The 18,838-nt window shown below is 42.7% G+C and overlaps 1 protein-coding gene across 1 annotated transcript in view; it reads left to right on the top strand.

The window, feature by feature from the left end:
• The first annotated feature begins 686 nt into the window (after positions 1 to 686).
• The window catches only part of LOC144478262 (uncharacterized), a 431,063-nt gene continuing 412,911 nt past the window's right edge, over positions 687 to 18,838 (top strand). The window contains exon 1 of the mRNA XM_078196029.1: positions 687 to 1,722. Coding sequence (XP_078052155.1) covers positions 1,051 to 1,722 — 672 coding nt within the window. The 5' untranslated portion in view covers positions 687 to 1,050. The remainder of the gene's footprint in view (positions 1,723 to 18,838) is intronic.

The raw sequence follows: 18,838 nt of genomic DNA, 5'->3' as shown, positions 1-18,838 counted from the left end.
CACTCGAGACCACCGACAGCACTCTGACGAGATAATGCAAAGCCGCGCTACTCTCGCGCTTGTTTTTTGTAAAAACTAGGAGCGGTCCGAATGACGGTCGATTGACAGACGGCAGGCCACGGCATCGTCAAGGACGATCGACGAGGAGTGTTACGACTGTCGTCGAGTGTAGTCGCACCAGAAGCTCGAAAGTCGACGAGTAGTTTTATGACAATATCGAGAGATTCGAGCCGGTAGTTATTCCTTCGCAAGGAACGTAATGTGTCTCACAATGGTGTATATATCTACTGTTGTCATGCAGAGTCTTTCATTCCGTTTCCGACGAGCAACAGAAATACTAACGTGCTGTGTCGTCCCCTCGAAAATATGATCGATAAAATTATTTCAAGCACTTGCAAGAGAGTTCCTCTATGAAAGGATTACACTCTATTCACAAATCCATCTAAAAGTAACGTCCGGAAGTATTGCCTATCGATTAACGATATCGTTCGCTTCTAATAACATACCTTCGATCGTGCACAATCAATACGCTCGTCAATGTTCGACGTAATCGAGAAATAACGCTTTAAAATTCCCCAAGCATCTTCAACAGTGCAGTCGAAAGAAACATTTGCCGTTCGAAAATTAAACTATGGTTGAGAGAAACGCCTTCCACATTGTCGGTCTCGAATGAACGTGTCCCATCGTGTCGATTAAAAGTGATTAGCTAACCTTCGGTCGAATGACGCCAGTGAGCCGAGCTGCGAGTGTCGAATCCCCCACTGTCAACTTCGAATAACGCATCTTCCGTCGAACCTGTTCGATACGTCCACAAACGTTCAACGAAATGGACACGGAAGTCCGCGAACGACTCTGAGCATCCTCGACCGTGTCGTTGCCGAATCGATCCACAATCCTATCGTTGGAGGACGATAGCGAGAGCAGCTGGAATCGAATCCGCCACTGACGTCGAACTATGCTTGTTCGTCCGCGGCCGCTCGCTACTTTAATCTCGTTCGATCCCGAAGTAGTTTGACGCGGATCGATCGCGTCGCGCGTGCATCACCGAGAATGCAGCAAGGCAGCGTGGGTGGCTGCGACGGGGACTCGGGTCCTCGGAAATCGCAGAGAAGCTCGTACAGAGACGGCGAGGCGGACCGGGCTTCGGGAGAGACCGAGAGGGTGCGAGTGAAGCTCGAGGCGCTGGAGTCGAAGGTGTTCGAGGTGAAGCGAGAGCCGCAGGACGATTGCCATCCCGGTCAACAGGACTACCAATACGAGAGGAAGACGATCGTGCCGGCGAAGATCGAAGGAAATCCCGAGATCCCTGGCCAGTGCCAGGTCCAGCATCCTGGCTACAGACCCATCGCCGGTCTGCCGAATTCTTATGGGTTCCCGCACTTTTACGCGCCGCCTGCCATGCTGCCGCCGCCGTTCCAAACCGCCAGACCCTCCCCGGATAGGTCTATGGTGAAATTGGAGGACCACGAGCACGAACAAGAACGAATGAGAGTGACCGGTGACGGTGGGTTTCTGCATCACGAACATCAGCGTTTCGACGTCGGTGATTATCATCACGGGAAACCTCCTGGATACCCTGCGATGCCTTATCCTCATTTTCGGCCGTCCATTCAGCAGCGGTACGCTGCTCATCAGAACAACAGCTACGCCAGGGCCGCGCATTTTCAAAACAGACATAAGTGGAGCGGAGCCGCGCTGAGGGGACTGCATCCTGCCATGCCTGTGAGTTCCATCATCATTTCAGTAGCTAGATCATTGATTTTTATGGCAAAACGTCATCGTCGCTACCCGTTGTAAGGCATAGTGTTTACGGAGAAATTTATTTCTGTTTTTATTAATCGCAATGAGCTGATAATAACTTTATTGTTATTATTCTCATAACCAGATAGTTGCTTTCGACAAGTGTAAGATAATATACTGCAATTTCTTCAAGACGAATACACTCGTGGAAAACAGCTGATTGTTTAAAAAGGATATACACCCTTCATAATCTTTAATAAATTATATATGAATCATAAATTGAATTTCTTTGGTACACCATAAGTCACTTCATTGATACCACTGTATCTGTCGTCAAACCTTGATCTTTCTAGTGTATATTTTATTCCGAATTATGTGTATTTCCTTTGTATAATAGAAGAAAACAAAATAGTTCGTAAATAAATAATAACAATAATATTTTACAAAACTGTTGCATTTAAACGAAGTATAAAAGAAATCAAACGTATACGGTATAATTAATTTGCAAACTTTTCAATGAGATTGCAATAGTTAACTAGTCAATCTATGCGTTTTCAACGACGCCGACTTGTTTCGACGAGTGCATAAAATTTGCAATCGTTCTCGGGCTCGTCGAGCTTGAATCAAACGCGACTAACGGCTCCGAGTTCTCGGAGACTGGTAGCCAAGAAAAACATCAGTCCGTATTAGGCTTAGCGATTTCCCCCGTTTTTCATCCGCTTTCTTTTCTCTATTTTCCACGCCTAGTGACGCAACCGGATCGTTATTATTGTAATCGCACCTCGATAAGATTTCCCACCGGCGCGGCGCGGCGCGGCGCCGTCTACAGAAAGCAATTCCATCGGCCGGGCGATCATTTTTGAACGCCATTGTTGACTGCGCACAAGCCCCGGGACTTCTGCGGACAATGTTAGGAAAAGCGCAAACAATAGGCTAATGTTCCTATCCAACTTTCACTCTGATTGCTTGGACTAGGTCCAATCACGGAACACCACCTGTGTGCTGGAATCGATAATGCAAACGCAGGCGTCAAGTCCCGAGGAAGAATGAAGGGAATGTTAATGGCAGCGCTGGCTGAGCTGCGCTGGGAACGCGATTTCGATAGGTCGTGGAAAGTGAGCTGTTAACTTGACCCGTAGCTCCGTGCAAATTTCCGCTATATTTGCATTTGATTGCTATTATTAGCTTGCATAACTGGAACTTGTTTTTTAGATTTGTCTGTATGTATACGATCGCTGTGCCAGCGCACCCCCATACAATCGCTTCAGATTCGTAATATGTAGGTTACTGGGGTAAACATTGACGATCGTTTAACAGATTTTACAATACGATTGCATCGATAATTTGTGGATGATTGTTTAAATTTTCTAACCTTCTCAGGACGCGCCATGCAAACTGTACACTAGCCCTTTGTTTCGAAACTGTAGTTGCTATGCACTTGCAACGTGCTCATTTTAGAAACCTATTGATAACACGCTATCGTCATCGGGTAAGGTACCAACACCCTTCTAAAAATGTACCTTTATAAATTCTATTACAGCAACCCCTTTGAAATCTTAAACATTTCGCAGAGATTTTGTTAACCCCCCGCTGTCGCAATGGATCAGAATATCTCACATATTTTTTAACGAAATTGATTGCAAGCAATTAAATTCAATGTAACTGGAAATTAATTCAATATACTTGATATAATTGCTGAAATTATCTCAATATAGTTGGAAGCAAGATTATCGAATTCTAACGAAGGAAACGACGTTCTGGAATGCTCAAATCATATTTACAATTAGATTTAGGTACCAATAGCATTGACCAGTTTTTGTACGACAGTTTGAAAATTGTAGGTTAATTTGGAAAAATCCGAACCCATTTCACGGTCATATTTTCTCCGCTAAACGAACGGCTAAATTTTAAGAGGAAACCGCGATCGGAGCTTCTCAATAATTCTTCTCGATGATCCCCGATCCGAACGAACGTTAATTGACCGATACCGGGCTTCGTGTATTGAACTTGATCCCACCGCTAATGATGTTCGATGCTGGCGAACAGGATGCGGGTATCGCGGGCCGTCTGGCAGTCGCGTCGCTGTTATTATGTGCGAAATCGAAACGTAGAAGAGTCCACGTTCTCAGTTCGGATCGCGGTGCGCGTCGCGGCGCGGCGCGGCGACCGGAGCTGCGCATGCGACTCGTTAATATCGACACATACCTGGAGAATGGCTTTTGTTCCGCGACGCGGAAGCAGGCGCCGCAGCGATTTTACTTGCAGATTATTTTTAATTGCGCGCCGCGCGCTAACAATCTATTGAACGCCGCTTTCTTTCGCTGCCGTACGTCGCGCCACGCCGCATTGTAAACAACGCAGTGTGTGCATTATGTAAACGGGACCGCGAGTTTCGTCGAATTCGCGGATATTTCGGCCGATGTCCGGGCTCGACGTCGAACACTCCGAAACGAGGACATCGAGTTCGTTTTAATGATTTTCGATCGCATTCTTTAGACGCGTGCTGCATTATAGATCAGAAGACGCTGCGTTTAAGGTCTTGTCGCGCTATTTTCTTCGCAATTATATTTATTGTATGTCTAGATTTACAATAGAGACAAGAAATCAGAATTTAATTCAGACTGAAAAGGACGAAATAGCATTCATATTTCTTTATTGAAGTGTATATTATAATATGACGTATGCGAAGTTTAAATAAATCCGGCCATGACTTGTTATAAAACGATATACTTTAGCCGCATTTAGGACTCGCTAGTTGTAATGTTAATTACTTCTGATATGCATAAAGATATACAGGCTGTTTCATCAAACTAAATAAAGTTGTAATATGAATAAGAAAATATATGGCCTGATGTTATAAAATCAAACTCACCTTTAAATAGGCTTCACCATTGCATGAATAAAAAGATTGTTTAATACTTGTTCTACATACACTAATCGCGTCATTTAATTCTAATTAGTTTGAAACAAGTATACTTACCATAAACAGTTAAATTCTTAAGGAGGCTATACCTATATACATTTGATATTTTGTATTAAATTATATATTTCATAAACAGAAAGAGAACTATAAAGTATAATGACAGTAACTCTCAAAAATTTGAAACTCTCAAGAGATTGCAATATCTAATTGATTAAGACGACCACAGTTACCCTGTTAACTGTACAAAACAATGAATAATGACTCTAGTTCTGTCATAAAATAATTACTCTATCCAAACCCTTGCTCTTCCTTCATTAACCCTTAGTTCTTGAACCTATTCTAAACGATGTATATGAATTAAATTCATTTCTAAAAAAACTAGATATCAATAAAACCGACTTATTTCTCACATCCAATTCTATAGTCATAATTAAATTAAAATTTAAAAAATTATATAAAATTAACTCTTTCATCTTCGAGATAAATAATTCCTTATAAAAATATTAATCAACCCTGAAACAAAATATAATATAATATAAACCAATATAATAGGGAAAGAAGTGTTTTTACCGTTTGCACTCGATAGCTCTGGAGAAGCCATTAAAAATTTGTTTTTAAAATCAAGGGCTTCGACGCGGAGACAAAGACGATAAATTTGAGAGTTAATTCATATAATTGACCTTTTATTGTAGACCGTTGTTGCGACTGCGCCAACGACAAGAAAACGGTTAATTGTTTCGGAAGAAGCACCTTCGAAGTATACGAAGTCCACAAACTTCGTTGCAGATAATTGTAGAAAAAGTCCAGTGGAATGGTGAAGCATGTGCTCGCGACGCGAAACACTGGGAACAACGTCCGAGTGGCACTGTGCCAGGTTTCGTGGGTTCATAAAACAAAGGCCGGCCCGAAGGCGGCGTCGGCGCGCTCTTGTCCGAGGCTGGCCACGGATTTAAAAGCCTCGCGAAAACTCGGCCCCGCGTCCGCTCGAAATCACAGTGGTTAGATTCATCGGCCCGTAAAAGAAGATGGCTGGTGTCAGAGAAGCCGGCCGGCCGGCCGGCCAGGCATCCGCGAGGGAAAAGTGGCGTGTAACTCGGCTCCCGGTCGAGGATATCGGTCGTTCTCGGTCACGTCGCGTTATCGTCGCACGACCTGCGAAGAACTGCCCGGAGGCTTGCGTCGAGTATTAATGAAATCGAATGAAAGTTCGCGATCGCTCGAGCAAAAATTACCGGACGGTCCGCGACCGAAATTACAGTGATTACACGCGAGCGTGTCGGTTTGGCCCCTCTGGGGAGGACTCGGTCTCTCGCCGTCTCTCTCGCTCTCGCTCTCGCTCTCGCGCCATCTCCCTCCGTTCCCTTTATTCTCTCCACGGAACCGCGTGGCCGGTCCACGGGCCCATTCAGCGTCTGGTCCGGACATATTGCTCGTAGCACTCGATTACGAGCGGGAAATGGGCGACGCAGTACGGTTTGCTCAACGATTATTATAATAATATCGGAGTATTAAAATAGATGCGAGCCGGGCCCGCGGTCAGCGAGACTTCTCCTGGCCTCTCCGTGACTTGCCACCGAGCCCATTACGTATTCTATCGTTATATAATGTGTTGTGCCAAATAACGCGTGGCGTAATATGGTTGCTTTACAAATTACGCCCGCGGCGCGATGCCGGGAAGGCGGGCTGCGATTAATTCAAATTGCTCCTCGCCCTCCTCTAGCCCCTCCTCGATAGACTCTTTCTTTCGCGCATAAATTACTCGGCTCTACCTAATTCCTCTGCCTTCGGTAGAGGCGAATGCTGCTGCCAACTGAAACGGCAGACAATGCGCCGAAGCAATCATCCATTCCGATCTCCGTTGCTTCGTCAACAGAGCCAGCGTTCGTCTCAAAAATGTGCTTTAGAAGTATAGAAGATAGATTGACGTGGCTTGTGTCAATGCTGTGAAACGGCTCCAGAGCATTGTACAGTCAAAAGGTTTATCCCGTCCATAAATAAAACTATTATTGTTCCTGCTACGGCAAACAACAAAGATAGAAAAACATGTTACCGTTACGTCATATGAAATCACGTGAAATCGTGTAGCATTCGAAGGGAACGAACCTCCGTGTTTCTATTATTACTAAGTTATAAAAGTTGCTATGCTAATTACAACTTATTTAATCTCTTCAGGGATGAATTTTTATAGTAGGAGGAAATAATTGATTTAATTGTTTCTTTTTTATTTATCATCCATTTCACTTCATTCGATGAGGTTTCTCCGGTATTGCTGAGGGATTCTGTAGCGAATAGTTTTTCTGTGGCGGTTATTTCTGAAGAGGTTAATTTATTTAACAGAGAAACGAAATCGTATTTGGCTCCTACGTCTTGCAATTAAACCAGACAATTTTTTGATATTTCGTAAAGATCCGCAGTGTTATTGTTACAAATCTGTCAGAAACGGATCAGTGTCGCGTCACATGAAATCTTGTGACGTGTCCTAATCTGTTTCTAACAGATTCGAAGGGTTAGGCAGGCTCTGATTCTTCGAATGTCTCATGATTCCACGTGACGTTAGTATGTTTTTAGCTTGAAATTTGATGAAGCACAATTGAATTGATATGAATGCACAATTTTGATGAAGTAAGCTGCAGAAGCGCGGGACCAGCGTGTGCGATCCAGTGATGCAGAGATCAAAGAGCAACGGTGTAGAAGGGAGGGAGATACCTGGTGGACAGGATCTGCGGCGAGCAGAGACCGATTCGGCGGTTCCGGGGCGCAGGTGCGCGCGATTTCCCGGCTCTCGATTTATAGACCGATCGGCGCGAGTTATCCGCCGCCGCGGCGCGCGGATTGCCGGATCGCCGCGGAGCGGATCTCGCCGGGCCCCCGGGCCCCTGGGCCCGCGGAGCCCGAGGAAAGCCGGCCCCGAGGGATCGGCGTCGATTCAATGCCCTTATTCGCCGCGGGTATACGTTACGCCGCGTTATCTCGATACAGGTGCGTACGTCCTACCGCGGAAGATGAACGGTCGTTAGAGAGAGGAAACGGTATGCAGATGAGAGGCCGAGGCCGAAGCCGCGGCAACACGGTGCAACAGATCCTCGGACACTTTCGGCGCAACAAGCGCGGCTAGCTTCCTCCGCGTGTCGCCACTCGAGGCCCGTTTTGGCGCGGCGTGGATAAACCATCGCGGAATTGACGACCGAGCCGCGCTAATTCGCGGTCCCAGGGACAAACGCCGCGCCGGCTGATTTATTTGTTTCCGTTTCCTTGACGCTCGGCGCGGCTGTATGATTTATAACCGACCGGTGGCCTCCGAGCTGATAATATCGGCGCTAGGATCCGCGCCGCGGAATCAGTGCTATCGTCTTACCAAGGGTGAATGGGATTTACAGATGATTTAAAGTTCCAGCGATTCGAAGGATTTCAAATATTTCAAACGATCTTTAGCGTACTTAAGGGCATCTTTTTCGAGATGCCGCTTCATTCTAATTTAATTATTGCAACATTCTAACTATTCAGTTAATTGTATTCGTGTATATGAGCAGAAACAATTTTCTTTCATCGAAAAAGAAATAATAGGAAAGGGAATTTGTAAAGAACATTGTTTAAAAACGTGAGGTGAATTTTTATATTCATTTTCGAACGGCCTATTTTTCATCCTATTATTCGCAACCCCTTCTTGGAACGGTAACAAAAATAATGCGATAAAAAAATGGATAGAGCTTATGAAAGTCATTGTTAAATTTTTACCTATGTTTTTTAATACTGTTCTTTAAAGTTAGATATCTATTTTAAGTGATAATCAGCTGTAAAAAGATGTTTATTTAAATGCTAGCGTTTCTAAACGTATACCTTTATCTATAGTGCAGTTACTTCAATTTTGTTCATTGCCGTACTTTAAGGCACAAATGAATACGGTTAGAAAATATATGCTTGTATATGCATATATTAGGTATATGCTTGTAATTTATTAGTTTGTTCGTACTATTATTTACTCATTTTGAATAAATATTTGAAAGTTCATTACGTTCTCTAGAAACATCAATCTATCGAACAGTGGTGTAAGCATAATAACATTTTTCAGTTGTTATAAAGTCGATGGTAACTTTTACTCACTGAGAAACGTTCTAAAATTAGTTACTTTTACCTTGTATAATGTGCGAGAATCGGTGTCTCGAGAACAGTTCGCAAGTGCACGTCCAATTCGTATTCGAACGCGGACGATTCTACTAAGCTTGACCCGTGACCTTTGAGATCGACGATGCAAAAATACGGCTTCGTCGATGGACATTGAAAGAAACAGATTGTCAGTCTAAGCCTGGAATAAAGAGTCAGCTTGAGCCTACCACGCTGCGTCCGCCTTTCGCCTTTCACCATGAGACACTTGTTACTCTCACCTGTTACTCATTCTGCTCTCTATTTCAACGCTGCCCCACAGGCCGATCCAAGTCGAATTTGTAGTACCAGTGACCTCGAATAAATGCATCGACGCTGCAACTTCAGATGCACTGTCGAATGCGCGAGCATCGCTTAACACTGTAGGTTTCGATGGGTTAAAAACTGTCTTATATTTTGCTTAGTTTCTTATGCATGGCGGGATATAATTTAACCCACCTGGAAACTTATAGTTACATAGGTTAACCCTTTACCCTCGAAGTTATTTTAATCCTAAATCCAAAACGTCTATATTGACTTCTAATATAGTGAGATACGAATAAATTTGATAATATGAAATTGATTTTAGGACATGGTATTTTTTATTGGCGCCTCAGAGTTATCATTCGAGTGCAAAGGGTTAATATTGTAATTAGTTGGCATAACCTATTGGTAAATTGTTAACACTGTTATGATTAACGTATTACCTGCAGTAGAGGTATTTATACTTTTTGAAAGAATTTTCCTTTGACATCCTAAAAATCCTCGTTATATACTTCTTATCAAGATCTAATTAATTTCGAAACTATTAAATATTTTTCAAACTAATATGATTAAAATTGAAGATGTTGCAGTGAATTTTCTGCTCTCATAACGGTGTATTCTGTGCAATTTGCTTATTTAATCTTTTTCGAATCGTATGCGTTCGAAGAGTTAATAGAAAAGTCCAGTCTCCGGTGCAGCAGCTGTAAACTAAAGCCTCGCGTAGTTGTCCAGGAAATCGAAACCGATCGCTGTAGATTGCGACCATTTCCAATCGATGTAAATTAAATACGATCTCGTCACGAGACGACAGTCGATTAATAGTTTCGTCGCCAGCGTCGCTAACGAGAGAGTAACGGAATCGGCGAGCGCTCGCTCGCGCCTAGGACAATTTGTTCTGCCCTCGCCTAGTCTCGGAGCGCGCGCACCATATTTCCATAATTATATGCACTTAATTACGCGCGTAACTGTAAACATTGTACCGTGCACAGCTGAATCGAACTCGTCGGCTGGTGCGCGAGGTAATTAGCGCAACCATGCCCGGTCTGCCTGACGACGTAATCGTTTCAACATAGTCGTTCAAGAGATGACGCAGGAACGTGGCATCGATTCCAAACGGAACATCCGGTACACCATTTGTCGGTGCCAATTTAACTTGTTCGGTTTCTGGCGGCATTGCGCGCTACACTTTGGCGGGGAATCGTTTGGAAACTCGCCGGAGGTTCGACCAACGTCGTAACTGGTCGAGGCATTTTTCTGTCACAACGTTTAATTCGATTCTTTCGATCGACGTGTTCCGTCGCCGCGCGCAAAGAGAAACTGGACATGCAATTACGCGGCGGATAAAGAACGCAATCGTGACAATCACGCGGTGGCAATGAGCCGTGACGAGGCTCCTATCAACCTTTTTTTCTCTCTCCCCATTCCGGAAACGTGTCGACCGACCGCGCGGGAATCGCGGCCAAAGAGAAAAATGAAAACCAGCCGGGAAAATGAAACGTAAACGGGGCCCCATTAATTATTCATACGGCGCAAAGTGACACGCGGAGCCACGCGATCGCTGCGACTCGCATCGAAGGGGTGCCGAGAGAGTGCGAACACGCGCACAAACAGCCGTCCCCATGCTTCAACCGTAGGCATACCATCGGGATGCCTCATTTCGAGGTAATAACGCCGAGCACGCTTTTTGTCGTCCGCCTGGTTGTCGTTAACTCGACGATCCCCGCTGGAATCGCGGTAAATGCGAGCCTGCTAATGCTGCCGATTTCACAATCACGCTCTGCATCGCTCCCCCGTGCGCGTTCCCCGACTGTCTTTTCACGTAGATCGGTCGCGATCGTCCCGATCGCGTCGAAACCGTCGACTAGCCCCGCATTGAAATTCCTGTCGGAGGTCATTCGAATAAAGTGTCGACGATTTTCAACGAATTTCAATCCATTGGCGACCACTTCAGCTTGTAACTAGACTGTGAGTTCTATGCATTTACCGCAAGAACTGACGAAAGAAGTACAGCATAATGAAAGTATTAAGAGAATTTAAGAGCATTGTTACCTTAGTTTATATTAGGTCTACTAGGAAATTTCTATCTGCAAAGTGAAAGAATATAATCAATTTTTGGTACGTTTAATAATATTTATTATACAATTTAATTTCGATACCTGGGACTTCTAGCCAGCGCAATGGCAATTTGTAAATAACATTCCTGAAAAATATTTGTCTCAAATACTTATTAAAACTTGACATGACATTAGCCGACAATAGTTTCCGGAAGACCTAATACAATTACTCCAGTCATCTCCACTCGCATAATCCAATATATTTCATGTATGTTTTGTTTTTGATCCTCGCGAGCCTCTTTTAATGTCACTATTTTTATCACTCAAGATTCATAAGAACATTCGAAACTCTACGAAACGAACGAATTATTTAAAAACCGACTGTAGGAAAATCCATCTTGTTTGCCTTTCAATGCCCAAGTTGAACCAGAAGAATGGGAAAGAAGTGCGCAACGTTTTTGCGAACTGTGGCAAACAGTGGCGGGCTCTTCCAGTTGTCGTTACGGTAGAAAAATTCGAACGCGCTCCCAGAAGCCATCGGCAGCAGGCGAACGTTGTTTAGCATGCTTGTTAACGATGAAAAGCGTGTAGCCTCTGCCAGCGGCCGGGACAATGGGGCCCGAGCAGGAGGGGCACGGTTTTTTTCGAGAATCACGCCCCGTTGTGAATCGATCAGTACAAAATATACAACTACTTTGGACACATTGATGAAAAACAGCCAGATGGATGCTCCTCCTAATAGACCGCGGGCCTCTATGCAAAAATTTCGTGCGAGGAATGGGTGTCAGACAAACATCTTCTCTCCAGGATTGTTTCATCTTTCTACAATTATTTTATCTTCTTCAAATTATTTTCACTTGCTATAATTATTTTATCTTCCATCAAATATGATCTCCCTTCAACTATTGAATCATCCGTTAATTATTTCATGTTTCCTCAACTATTTTATCATCCACAATTATTTTATTTTCCTATAATTATTAGTCATCCCACTAGTTATCCTATTGCTTATCCTATTGCTTATCCTATTTTCCTATAATTATCAGTTGTCATCCCAAAATTATTTTATTTTCTCTCTTCCATTTAATCTTCTTTTCAATATTTATTTTTGTCACGGTCGCATAGAATTTAGATTGGTCCGGAGAGGATGATTCAATAAATAAGGCGCGCGATATCTCTGTACGGTGATGGGAGGAGTACATTCTCATTCCGGCCAATTTTCTCGGAAATGGCAGCGTGTCCTCCGTCCAGAGCGGATTTTTTCGCGGCGAACGTCGACTCAATTAAATGCACGTCGGCTCGGTGTACAGAACCCCATTGTGTCGGTAACGCGGCAAGACTTGTTTTCACCGTGGATACGAGTCGAGACGAATTGGCGGCACGCCGAGCGGCGCCATGTGTTGCGCCCAATTGGACGCCCTCCAGGTAGAAAAACGCACCGGGGCCCGGGCCCAGGGGCCACGGACGCATCTGGCGAGCGGAATCGCTCCGGGCCCCGCTGCTTGCCTCGCTTTCCGCCGCAGAGTGCTCCGGATCCATACCAACAAGAACCGAAAGCGAATTTTCTATCTCCTCGAAAATCCACGGAATCGTAGCCGTACGAAGATTCGACTAGAATAAATTGTAGCATGCTACCTTTGCTTTTTTAGAAAAATTGTCCACGAGTTAGTTAACACAGTAATTTAGCACGTTTTATAATACGTATGCAGATAAAGCCAATGTCGATGACAGAAATGCAAGGGTTACTTCAATGTGTTGTAACTTAAATCGCAGTCGAGTTTCTTGTCTTTTAAATTAAAGGGAATGGTTGAAACCTCATTTCGATGTACGTGGCATTTTCCACAAAATTTTGCAATGTTCGTATATTTCGACGAACTTGGCAATTTTCAATGTGACAAACATTGTCACATTGAAAGTGATAGAGTTACAGTGGTGGAGGTGCGTCTAACTTGAAAGCGAGAAACTGTGCTTCAAGGTGTAATTTCGAGCTATAATTTAAAAAACCGATCATCAGCCTGCGATGATTTTTCGTCGAGTAATCGTCAATAAAATTTGGCCAACTTCTAAATTAAAATTTAGCCACAATTTTTTTATGCTATAATTTTATCGAGCAATTTATATATATTTTTTCATTTTTTATACTCTTTTTCCATTTTTATTGTACTCGTGTAAAGGCATACTCTGTATATCTTCTTCCGTGTCAAAGGATTCTTTCTGCGTATACGGAAATAAATTATTATTTTTGCAATTCTTCCGACATTTCAAAGAAGCTCGGATCGTGTGAAGCAATTTTTAGAAAATTATTCCGCTTGCAACAAAGTTGTACACCGTGGTTGAGCAGCGTGAAACCGGACATCCGACAGTAAACACGTAAACGATTGCTATCACTCCGACGATCTATTTAAATTAATAGACCGCTCCTCACCCCACTGTTGCGCTAATTGCTGAACAGCGGTCTAGTCAATTATTTTACATTGATTCGTGTGAAGCTAGCGCGGCAGATAGAGCCTCCAAGATGCGAGGCGTTTAAAAAACCCGGTGGAATACATTACGACACTTTGTAGTGTTCGAGACGTGGATTTGTAATGGTAATTCGCTCTTCGCGTTATGGGATAGAGATGCTTTTAATATTAAATCTAACCAACAATAAAATTGGCTAATGCGCATCGTTCCGCAAAGGTGAGATCAAGCTCTGTTAGATCCTATACAATGTTTATGATGGTAGCTCCTTCAGCAGCGTTCTAATCTATTTAAATATTTCCCATGATTGTGCCCTTATAATTTTCTCATGATATTCGCGACATCTGTCGAATGGTTATGTATGTTTCACAGAATATCTGTCAGTGAAAAGGAAAGAGCATTTTCATTTATACATATATCAAGCCAATAATCTGTTTTTTATTATACCATTATCTACCAGAATATAAGAGTTTCAGTTCATGATGTATTTTCTAACCTCTGCAGGGATACTGCTACGTATGTGTACGATTAGTTTCCTGAAAATTATAATTACTATAAGTGTAAAGACAATGAGCATCAGTTGAAAAACTATTCCCTACAGAATCCGTCAGCAATATCGAAAAAACCTGATCGAATGAGATGAAATGGATGATAAATAAAAAAGAAAAAATTAAATAGATTGTTTCCTATTATAAAAATTCACCCCTAAAGAGGCTAAACGGTACCCAATAAATTTTATTTTCTAACTATTTTTTAAAATTGTTAGTCACTTGGCCAAACAGATAAATTAAATTATAAGATATGTTACTTCAATCGAGATAAATTTGATTTAGATTCAATTATAACAATACATTTTATGATTGAATTTGTTGTTTCAAATTTTACTTCACAAGCAATGAAGAAAATTACTATTTTTAATCATTCGTAACGTGTTAATAATCGTTGAACAAATGCGACGATGAAATCAGGTGATCACTTGCAGTCGAGGGCAAGTCGACGAATCAAAGGCAATCTCGATGACGAAGGGGTTGGCAGAGTGGCGTAAGGAAGTCGACGACAATGACACAGACGAATCGCGAGTGGCGACAGGCAAAAAGAATGGTCACGCTACGTTGAAAGGAAGGCATAACGAAGAATAAATAATTAGCGTGCGGCTTCGGGGTTGCGGTTTCGGCGCACGCGCGGCGGCTGTCGACGACTAGCGTCCGGTCCTTTAATAACGACAAGAGGGCTGTCGACAGCCCTCCCTTTTACTCCCCCTATCCTCCATCATACCGAACGGTGGTCAGAAGAATGCCTAACGGACCGTTTCCCCGAAAGATAGAGACCTTCTTCGCGTTTTAATCAACCCTCTTGTTTACCGAAAGGGTAACGGGCCTTCCAACATTTTACAAAACTTTTCCTGCATTTGTCCCATGGAACAGCGGTGCGCGCACGTGGATATCCTAGGTCCCTGCTTTCGTTCAATTCGAAGAATATCTAGCGGTTACTCTTCTACGCTGATGTCAGAGACTTAGTTTGCCGCCGCAATCAACGCGGTCGTAAAATTGTTATCGGTGGTTCGGGTCTCCCTCTTTCTCTCTACATCTCTCTGTCACTCTTTCGTTCTCCCTCGATTCTCCGCAGGTCTTTGCCTCGGTTTATAATCCGCCGATACGGTTATCTCGCGGCCGACGTTTACGACAGATGAGTCCGGTCGCCGGCTAAACTTCTGATAATTAGGAGAACGGTATACAGTTTAAGTACTTTCACTTAAAGTCGAATATACGAGGCTGGGGCCACCCTTCACCCGGCTCGGTCGGCCTCTCTTTCCTAGCTCAAGCATCCGGAACGGGTCTTCTAGCCGCAAACGTACTACTAATAAATTGCCGGTCATTTTTTCTACCACGATTTCAGCCCGGCAGACCGAGCGAGCACGTCACCACTCGAAAGTATCCGATCGAAGTTTCCAATCGGGTAGAAAAATCGTTGGGGATCGTTCGTACGGGTCAAAGCCCGTTCCGGCCTTGTTCTTTTCCAATTAATGAAATCTGGAAGCCGTTTAGAGTTCACCAAGATGGATAATTTATTGCGAATCGTAAGCAGTCGCGACAGGTTTGAGAATCGAAATTTTCTAAATCGACTGCAAGGAAGTAAAATTCTTTCAATCTTATATTTTATAGTCATTTTCGCCATGACGGCGTCAAATTCGTAATCTATTAATAATTTTAAGATTAAAGTGATTAAGCAAGACAGTAAACAACAAAGGTATGGGACATATGTAATAATATTGTACCATCATCTACAATTCGTTGAAAGTATCAAAAGAAGAAAGATAATTTTATTTAACCTCTGTTCGATGCAATTGGTCGGTAACACTTTTATTTTGTATAAATACCCGCAGTCTAATAGTAATATTTATTTGATCGCCAAGAGCAAATTCCTGTATTAGAATAATATGATATTAACTCTTTATAGTCTTCTCTCAGTCACCAAAGTTATATATTTATTTTTTTTTATCCCCGCATACAATAAAAACCTTATTATGTCACATATATCTAAACTTTAGAAAATAATTAACTTCGTTTTCCTTCTCAATCTTGCGTATCATATGTCACTGTTCGTTCAACGCAAATTAAATCCGATCAGCGTGACACGTACGTATAAACGATCAAAAAAGTATGTATAAACAAGTCGCACAAATAAATTAACAGAGATGGAGAAAAAGAAAATTATGTATCATTTTTATAGCAGATTTTTCAGTTTTCTGGAATTTGTTCTGTCCGTATCGTTCCTTAAGTTTTCAACGAGGTCAAGAGCAAGCGATTACAAGCAATGCCGGTTTCTCGTAAAAACGTGGCACAGTTGAATCCGTAATCGTGTGAATCGGTCTCCGCGCGCAGGTTAAGGGACGACGAGACTATAAATAGAGAGCAGTCAGCAAATTACTGGAACCGTTCGACGTATGACCAAACCGGAAACTGAAGTCGTCCTAGTACGGCAAAAAAGCGTCCTCAAAGAGGTTAATCGATCAGCGAAGGACAAAAAGCGACTGCCACGATCCGCGGATAGACGAAGCCTGCTGATTAGTCAGACACGTTGATTCGAGTTTTTTTTAACGACCTGATAGCGATCTACGTGCTCGCGACCACGAGAAAAAGACCCGGAGTGCCTCGTTCCTCGCCCGAGGCGTTCACGAGGAACGTGACATCGGGTGACTAAACGGACGCGCGTAAGTATAACCTGCCGAGCCGAGTGACGCATTATTTAACGCGAAGCCTCGCGGATTTGCAAACACGACTGTACACGCTGGATGTATTTAACCGTATACACTCCGCGACAAAAAGATGGCGCATCTCGAATAATTCAATCCTCCAAAATTCACCAACATTTAGTGACGACGAATGTACTCTTTCTTGGTAATTGTACATTTATGAAAAAATCATACGAAACATTATGTTTTTTATAGAAAAATACATTGGACGCAAAAGATGAAAGAAGAGGTTCGTTTGTTTATATAAATAAACAAGGAAACAGAGCGACTAAATGATGGCATATGTACAAGAAGAACGTGGATTCCTTTCTCTTTTGGTTTGTTGACTTACAATCAATTACCTCGTGGAATTATGAGTAAATTTGTTGAATGTTTATTGAGTAAGTTTATTGAGTATAAGAAGACATGAGGAACTTGGATGGTTAGATTAAATCATTGTTAATTGTAGTACAATAACTTTTTACTTTAACTTTTTAATTTAATATTGGATTTACTTGAGAAGAATAAAATAAAATACATTATTTAAGAACGCTATCTTCAGTACTGTACGTGGTCATCTTTAATTTACAAAGCAATCAACGAGTAGCAATTTGAGAGGTGTACCAGAATAAAAAGACAGAAAATCTAATTTTTCCAATCAAATTCTAATGAATTTTGACCTGAGAAGTGACTTTTTAACAGGTTCCATATAAATCTTCCATAACTTTGCATTAGATGAATATTTTTAAATGAAAAAATTACACCGTATTCTCTAAACAGTGTCATTTTAAACACGTAAGCATTTATTGAAAGAAGTCACACCGTTCCCAAGATAAAAATTCCGAAAGGCCGCTTCTTTCCGCGCAGCTTCTTGAAGTATGCAAATAGCCGCGGCTACTTTCCGAGCGACTGTGAAACGCAGCTTACTGGAAACATCGTGGCCGGTGATCAAAACATTTAGTTCCCGAAGAAGGTTTCCCGTATAATTCCGCCGATACCGAGCAAAATTTCTACATGCTCGTTGCCGTACCCTCGCACGCGATTATCCGCGGCAATTACCATTCATTTATCCGTGGCGAACGGTAATTAAGTTTTTGTCCGCGGCCGCTGGGACTCTGGGAGATACTGCGAGCCCGGTTAGCATAGCGGGCACACTTTCCCATAACGCATCCTCTCTCAATTATTCCATTGGCCTAGCCACGCGAAACGTCTCGTTGCCGGGATCTGGCCGCGTCTCTTCCTTCTCTCGCGTTCGCTCTAGAAATCGGGGGCAGAAATTCCGTGAGGACCGACCCGGCACGCACTCGCATTCCTTCTCGATTCGAACACGCACGCTCGCAAATATTTTCACACAACCGGCCCAGCACGCTCCGCCGCTGTCTATCTGCTCGCCGATATTGACGTCACGGAACGCAATCGCCGAGTAAGTATGCCCCGCGAACAATTATCCCAACGAGATATCCCTTTCGAACGCGATCGTGAAGAACGTTCGCAGGATTTAAAAACTAGCCGAAGGAAAATGCGACTTCTATACCGAACGAAGGAGCCTATGTTTCCAAACAGAAAAAGCCTTTTGGCTTGCAATGGAATTTCATCGTTCGCGGATTTCGCAGCGGCGAATGATCGTTTCCCATTGCGAATATCTCGGAAACTAGGAACGAACGCAATTATTGTTCCGATAAAAATTGTTTAGAATCTTGGCCTATATAACGCTGGAACTGCCGAGAATGAAACGCAATTAACGCGCATTGCTCTATAATAATGACAAGCTTGGATTTACTTAAACTTCGTATCATTCGTATTATAACAGAGTGGAAAGCAAAAATCGAGTGAACGCTGTTAAAATGGTATAATTTTTTAGAATCTGGTCTAAATGATTTGAATTTTTCTGTAAATGTTAGAGGGGCTGCTTCACTGTAAAACTTGTTCTAAATTTGACTATTATTTGAAAGAAAAAAAGTGTAAAACGAAATTCAAAATACGCATTTAGCACTTTTCGGTAACTTACATGCATGCTGAAAATTT

This window comes from Augochlora pura, chromosome 2 (genome assembly GCF_028453695.1).
Source record: "Augochlora pura isolate Apur16 chromosome 2, APUR_v2.2.1, whole genome shotgun sequence".
Classification (NCBI taxonomy): domain Eukaryota; kingdom Metazoa; phylum Arthropoda; class Insecta; order Hymenoptera; family Halictidae; genus Augochlora; species Augochlora pura.
Note: the sequence above shows the minus strand (reverse complement) of the source record. Positions and strands in the feature narration are given on the sequence as shown.